General features: G+C 35.0%; 2 protein-coding genes across 2 annotated transcripts; one reads left to right on the top strand and one right to left on the bottom strand.

The window, feature by feature from the left end:
* Nucleotides 480–3387, top strand: LOC110271971. Its single transcript, XM_021123707.1, has 10 exons — nucleotides 480–506; nucleotides 723–990; nucleotides 1073–1169; nucleotides 1293–1414; nucleotides 1501–1585; nucleotides 1706–1849; nucleotides 2247–2333; nucleotides 2476–2665; nucleotides 2789–3031; nucleotides 3262–3387. The coding sequence occupies exons 1-10, from the start codon at nucleotides 480–482 to the stop codon at nucleotides 3385–3387; spliced, it is 1389 nt and encodes a 462-aa protein (XP_020979366.1).
* Nucleotides 5018–5942, bottom strand: LOC107641812 (probable NAD(P)H dehydrogenase (quinone) FQR1-like 1). The gene is made up of 3 exons (XM_016345259.2): nucleotides 5789–5942; nucleotides 5408–5670; nucleotides 5018–5328 (listed from the first exon to the last, which is right to left on the bottom strand). Exons 1-3 carry the CDS (start codon nucleotides 5870–5872, stop codon nucleotides 5091–5093), a joined length of 585 nt encoding a protein of 194 aa, XP_016200745.1. The 5' UTR covers nucleotides 5873–5942; the 3' UTR covers nucleotides 5018–5090.

Genomic DNA, 7023 nt, shown 5'->3' with positions numbered 1-7023 from the left:
TATATGGATTGAGGCTGTGAGTTAGGTGAGTATAAATTAGATAAAGGGATACTATGTATTCTATTATTCAGATTGTACTGTTGTGGATTGTGTGTGATGTTGGTTTTCATCGGATAGTTTCTTCTTTGTTGTGTGTTTCCGTGATCTCTTATATGTTTTAGTGTAAGTGTATTTTTTTCCCTCCATTCTTGGTTGGATTTGAATTCAAAATCTTATTTCACCCTTTGGTTTTCTCTATAAAAGGATGAATTATGTTGCACCTCTAATGCATTGAGTTGGTGATCTTTTACATCAATCTGATTTCTTTGCTATAGTGACTTATTGTATTTGTTTTGTTTAGTTCTACTTGGGTTTCAATGCCTCCTCCTTTTGATATGATCTCTAAGGTTCATCCTCCTAGGGAGGCATGAAGACTTAAAGTTAGGGTGTTAAAAGTGTGGGTTGTACCTTCTTTTAGAAATCATGAGGTGGCTAATTCAATGGAGACGGTCTTGGTTGATGAAAATGTAATTTTCTTGTTATATGTTGATATTTTTTGTTTAGATATTTTAATTGTTTCTTATAGTGGTTTTTTTATCTTCACCTTATTTTAAAGGAATTTATGTTTTGGTTTGAAAAAAATTAATCTTTGATATTGGGATGGTTTTTGTTCTATACATTGTTTGTTTTAAATTGATGATGTCAACTTTTTCATAATGTTTTTGGCTTTTTGTAATTTTCAGCGTTGCAAGATACAAGCTAGTGTTAAGAAGCAATTGATTAATAGGTTTAGAGATGTCATTGTTGAAGGAGAAGTTCATAGAATGGCTTATTTTGGTGTTGTTCCCAACCAAAGTGGTTATAGAGCAACAGAGCATGAGTTCAAGTTGGCTTTCTTGCATCGTACTACTGTTATTGGTGTTAATGATAATATCATCCCTAGGACTTGTTTCAGTGTTTATCCTTTTACTGAACTTTTGAAGATAACTGACGATCATCCCTATTTTGTTGGTATGTCCTGTTTTCTTATTTTTCCTTAATGTTTTTGTACAATGAGTTATAGTTGATTTAAGTGTTTGATATGTTTTTATAGATGTCATTGGGCTGCTAACATCTGTTGGTGAGGAAAAAGAGTATGCAAGAGAAGGAAAGATTGTGAAGATGATTGTTGTTGAACTTGCTTCTAAAGAGTGTGTTAATATTTATAGAAAAGAGTTTTATTTATATTAAAGCATTATCTTTTATTCCATTGGTTGTATTTATTTATCGTATGATTGTTGTGTTTTTGTTTATTTTTGGAAAAAATATTGCAGCTTGACCATGCGTCGCACTCTTTTTGGAGAGTATGTTGATCAGATGAACCATTTTCTAGGATCTGGTTATGTAGAGCAACCAGTTGTTATTCTTCAACTTGCTAAGATTAAAGTGTTCAGAGGTGAGTTGTGTTATTAGGTTGTATTGTGAAAAGGTTTGTATCTGATAATAGATAAAAAGGTTTTATATTTGTTTTGTGTTTGACAGGTCAAGTTGGGTTACAAAATGTGATGCATGCTACTAAAATACTTTTTAACCCTGATATTCATGAGGTTTTGGAGTTCAAAAAAAGGTTGGCTTTTGTGTGTGTGTTTTGTTAAATTTTTTTATTTGTTGCAGTTTTGTTGCAACTAAGTTATATATTCATTTTTTTCCTGCATATGATTTGTGAGTTTTCTGTTGTGGTTGTTAGTATGATTGAGCAGGGTATTCATGGTACTCAACCGTTATTTATTGCCAATGAGAGTAAGATTGTCTCATTAGAAGATGATTTCATGCGTTTAACTAGGATATGCACCATTGAAGATCTTCAAGATAACAATGAGGTCTATATTGGGTTAATGATTTTTAAATTTAGTTGATTATATGATTTATACAGTTTAGTTATGATAGTTTTGTTCCCCTGTATTATGAGTAGTGATGAATAATGAAAAGTGGTTGATCTGTTCAGGAGGGTTGTTTTGTGGTGTTTGGAGTAATAAGGGCTATTGTCGAAGAGTGACCTTGGTGGTATTCTGCATGTGTATGTGGAAAATCAATTCAATCTGAGGGTGGTATTTATTATTGTGATTTCTGCATGCATCATGTTACTAACGTGACTCTTAGGTTTGTTTGAACTTCTTTTAGTGTCATTTTATTTTTTGTTGTTTTGAAACCTTATTTTTTCCTGTTTTTTCTTTTTTCTTTCATTTTTGTGATCTGAGTTTATGTAGTTCTGTTGATTTTCTACACAGGTTTAGGATTAAAATAGCAATAGAGGATGAAACTGCACATGGTATTTTTGTGTTGTTTGATCGTGAAGCTTCTTATCTCATTAAAAGGTCTTATGCTGAAGTTTTTGCTGAAGTCCAAAAGGATGCGAGTGTAAGTTATTTTTTTCTTAAGTTTATTAGTTTGGTTTCATGTCGGTTTTATCAATTGATATTGTGCATGATCTATTGTGATGTTAAATGTTATACGTAGTGATACTTATCCTATTGGGTTTCGTGAGTTAATTGGGAAGAAGGTTCTGTTAAAGATTGATACTAAACCTGTTGGGGTTGACAAATATTTTGGAACTTTTCGGGTGAAACGAGTTTGTGATGATGCTGCTATCATTGTAATGTTTGAGCTCCCCAATTATGATGCTAATGATGAAATCAGTCTTAAAAAGGTTCTGCTGTTTATGCCTGTCGGGTTTTGTCTTTGTTCTATTATTTATTATGTATGATTTGTTGTTTATTACTTATTGTTTCGAATGTTTATGTTTTTTATATTTTTATCGTGTTTTAAGTAGGAAGACGAGCTGATAAAACCAGTAATTGTTGGTAAAGACTCTGCTCATGTTAAGGAAGAATCACCTATTATGTTTGAAAAGAAGTTACAAACTTGTGGTCAGTGCTCCAATACTAAAAATGGAAGCCCATTGTTGATAGACTCTATTGGCGAGAAAGAAGATGAAGTTATTGGGTTGGATGATATCTGTGCTGATGTTGACATAGTGAAGGCTAAACCAATATTAAAACTGAGAATGGGCCTGGTTCAAATAATGAATTCTCATCTGAAATCAATATTTTGCTTAATACACCGACTGATGAGAGTCATGTTGATGCTGGGTATTAGTTTTTTTTTTTTGAAAAAAGACATTAATTTCTTTTGGAGTATCTGTTCTTGTATTCTTTTTAATTAGCATTCTGAGCTGAAAAAAATGTGTTTCTGAGACAAGAGGTGTTGTCTACTCTTGTTGATGGTTCTTTAGTTATTGCTCAGAAATATAAAAAGGAAACAATTTTAAGGGATTGCAAAGCGAACAAGAATCTGAATCCAGAATTTGAGAAGATATTAGCTAAGGAAGGTGTTGCTGCTTTTAATGGTTCAAACAATGATGGTGTTTGACATACTTTGTATGTCAAGTGAGCTTCTGACTTTAACAAAAATTCAAAATGTTTATGAAGTAAAAAAATTCTGGTATTATAAATAATGTCGAAGTTCCCGTGCAATTGCATGGGTCACGCACTAGTTTATTATACATCCCGTCTAGGGATGGCAAAATTTTCTGAGACGCAGGGATCCCTGCAGAGACTGCCCCGAATGGGGATCCGACTGTGGTGAATTTTTTCTGGGGGGATAGGGATGGGAGACAAAATTTCCCCGAGGCAGGCGCGGGGACCCGAGCGGGGATCTCCGCCCTGTTCTCGCTATTCCCCAAAATTTATAAATTTACTTAATTATCCTTAATAGTTTATTTCTTATATATGTTTTTTAGTCATTTCTGACACAGAAACCCAAAAACTCCTAATCTTCATTTACATAACCCTTCTTCAATTCAGAGATTCCTAACACTGTCCATACTCCATCTAACCTTTCTGCAGCCACCCGCTCGCCACTCTCCCTTCTCACCGCATCGTCACACCTCACCGTGCCATCACCCTCACCACGTCATGCTTTCTATGTGCAGCGTTCTTTTTCGTACCTCTGCTGTCGTGTCCATTCTCCTCTCTGTTGCCGCGTCTCCTACCTCGTCCACTGCTTTGTCCTTTGGCTCGTCGTTGCGTCCCCCCACTGCGTCATTTCGAAAGAAGTTACCATCGTATCATTTAGACTTTTTGTATAAAATATTGCTGTTTTGTATATGATAGATACTTGCAGCTCTAATCATATAGAAATTAATAATTTGTTAGAATATCAGATAGATGGAGAATGGGTCCCCGCGGGGAATGGGGTCCCGTGAAAAATGGGGATGGGGAGCAATATTCTCCCACGGCGGAAAATGGGGACAGGGATGGAGAGCAAATTTGAGGACGGGGATCACTACAAGAAACGTCATTAAAATTGACGACCAAATCGACGGCTTAGCCGTCGATAATAATGAAATTCGACGGCAAAATAGACGGCGCAGTTGGTCGCTATAAAGCTTGTCGATTTTTCAAAATGGTAATAAAATCGACGGCTTGCTTGGCCGTCGATAATAATTTAATAAAATCGACATTTGTTCCGTCTATAATATGGGTATGAGAATTTTACATCCTTACTAAAATCGACAACATTTCCGTCGATATTATTATTTAAAATCGACGCATTTTCTGTCGATAATTGATTCAATAAAATCGACGGCCTATGTGTCGATATTTAACTCAATAAAATCAACAACACTGCTGTCTATAATATGCTTAATGAAATCGACGACGACGCCGTCGATATGAGATTAAATAAAATCGACACAGCTGCCGTCGATTTAATTATTTAGATTTGTCTATTTCAACTTTTAAAAGCGACAACTTTGCCGTCGATTTTAATAGTTATATGTTTTATTTTTTTTTTCTATTTGAAAAATAGTAAACCATTAATACAAATAAACTTTTAAATATAAAAATAAAATTTATACAGAATATTAGATAACAAGACAAATAAACTTTTAAATATAAAAATAAAATTTATAAATAAAATTTATACTAAATATTAGATAATGAGTTTACAAACTTATCAAAATAATAAATAACCCTCTAACATAAAGACTCAAGACAAGATAAATAACTATTATTATTGTCTAGTTGAATAATTATTATTAATATTGTGTATAAGTATTAAGCCAAGATTTTTTATGCAGCTTGTTCCTTCTTGAGCTTCTTTGTGATGGATGCAAGATACTTTCCTTGGTGGAATGCTTGGTCCAACTCAAGCTGAGATGGCTGCCTTGAGCCATCACCGGCATAAGTTCCGGCCCCGTATGGGCTTCCATCTTTCACGTTCTCCATCTCAAACATGCCGGCACCAAATGTGTATCCGATCGGAATGAATATCATTCCGTGATGCACAAGCTGAGTGATAGCAGTAAGCCTGAAATGTATTGCAAAAATGTCTTAACATTTACCATTTCATGTGAATAAGAAAGTAAAGAGAGATAAGAGGGTGTTACGCTGTCGTCTCTTGTTCGCCGCCCTGGGAACCGGTGCTATAGAAGATTCCGGCAGGCTTGCCTGCAAGCTGTTGTGTCCTCCATAGACCTCCGGTGGAATTTAGGAAAGCCTTAAATTGAGCAGGCATCATCCCGAATCTAGTAGGGAAGCCAAAGACAAAACCATCAGCCGTGGCCAGCTCGTCGGCGGTGATGATTGGTGCATCAGTCTTTGGTGGTGCACCCATCTTACCAAGCACTTCTTCTGGCAGTGTCTCAGGCACCTGTTAGAAAGGGAACATGACACGCCATTTATCTACAGATGTTGTTTGCTACTTGCAAATTTGTAATTTTATGTTGTGACACAATGCACAGGGAACTTTGGAATATAAATATACATGCCTGCCATATTTTGACCTCAACGCCTTCTACCGAAGCAGCGCCTTTCTTGATTTCTTGTGCTAGCTTCTCAACATGTCCATACATGGAGTAGTACCTGCCAAACCACACAACAACTAATATTCAATTCAAGCTTCCAGAATCATATTCACCAATCCACTTTACTCATAGTGTGCTTATTAGCTGGAAACATAAACCTTTATGTTCTTAGTAGAATTAGTAGTAAATAATGTGTCCATTAATTACTTGAATTCTTCAAGACTTTTCTTTATGAATAACCGGAACTCATTATTAGGTGTCAATTGGGAAAGAGATCATGTACGAATATAATATGTATCATGGATTATAATCATGGTTAAATACAAACTATGAAGGAGTAATATTCTGAAATACAGAGCAACAGCAAGGTATATGTATTCGGTGGGTGGATATGATGCAACGACAGCTGGATAATGCACACTAACACATATGACCATTTTTCTAGCAAGCTGTATCATATAAATTAAATATATGGTTATGGTTATTGGATATATATTAAAACCTATGCGTATACGCCAAATGAACTAGTCTTATCATCGCGCACTCTCTTGGTTGGTTCTCACTTTCAGTTGGCATGCCCCTATTGCTTAGAATGCCCCTATTGCTTACAGCATTTGTGTGGCTAAAATGTGAAAGAAATGCAGAAGACTGCGAAAGCTTTCTTAGAGGACACAACATATTGACAAGAAGTGGAACACACTTTGGAGTTAGCCAACAATATGTATCACAATTAAAAGTTGCACATCACTCACTCATCACTTCACATCACCACAGAATCAAATTAAGCTATGTATTATAATTATATAATTATGTAACTAAAACAAAATATACGCACCTAATTTCATGGCATTGGAATTGAACTACAGTCCAAGGAATCCCAAAAAATTCCCAATACATATATGTATATAATAAGTCTTTAATCATAGTCACAGATCTAACCATGAAATTTAACTGCACACTTCTTACAATGTCCTAGTATGTTGGACATAGGATGTTGGCAAAGTTAGCATTAACAGTATTACTTTTCGTTTTTACAAAGCACCAGGTATTTCTCCGAATATGTGGTGTGCAGAGTTCAAAACAGTAAATTTCAGTTCAATCTAAGCAGCATTCAACCCAGTAATTTCAGAAAGATACAGTCAACAATAATTTCAGTCCAGAAACACAAGTTTTAAAAAACTAAGCCTAACCAAAATTTC

Source organism: Arachis ipaensis, chromosome B05 (genome assembly GCF_000816755.2).
Source record: "Arachis ipaensis cultivar K30076 chromosome B05, Araip1.1, whole genome shotgun sequence".
NCBI lineage: Eukaryota > Viridiplantae > Streptophyta > Magnoliopsida > Fabales > Fabaceae > Arachis > Arachis ipaensis.
This window is presented reverse-complemented; position numbering and strand designations above follow the sequence as displayed.

Bases quoted from the DNA above. Each gene is read 5' to 3' on its own strand.
- LOC110271971 (XM_021123707.1), top strand. From the start codon at position 480: ATGGAGACGGTCTTGGTTGATGAAAAT. The intron at 991-1,072 runs GTATGTCCTGTT...ATGTTTTTATAG, and splicing joins CGATCATCCCTATTTTGTTG to ATGTCATTGGGCTGCTAACA. The intron at 1,850-2,246 runs GTTAATGATTTT...TTTTCTACACAG, and splicing joins AACAATGAGGTCTATATTGG to GTTTAGGATTAAAATAGCAA.
- LOC107641812 (XM_016345259.2), bottom strand. From the start codon at position 5,872: ATGTATGGACATGTTGAGAAGCTAGCACAAGAAATCAAGAAAGGCGCT. The intron at 5,671-5,788 runs GCATGTATATTT...CCTTTCTAACAG, and splicing joins TTGAGGTCAAAATATGGCAG to GTGCCTGAGACACTGCCAGA. The intron at 5,329-5,407 runs GTAACACCCTCT...AATACATTTCAG, and splicing joins GGCGAACAAGAGACGACAGC to GCTTACTGCTATCACTCAGC.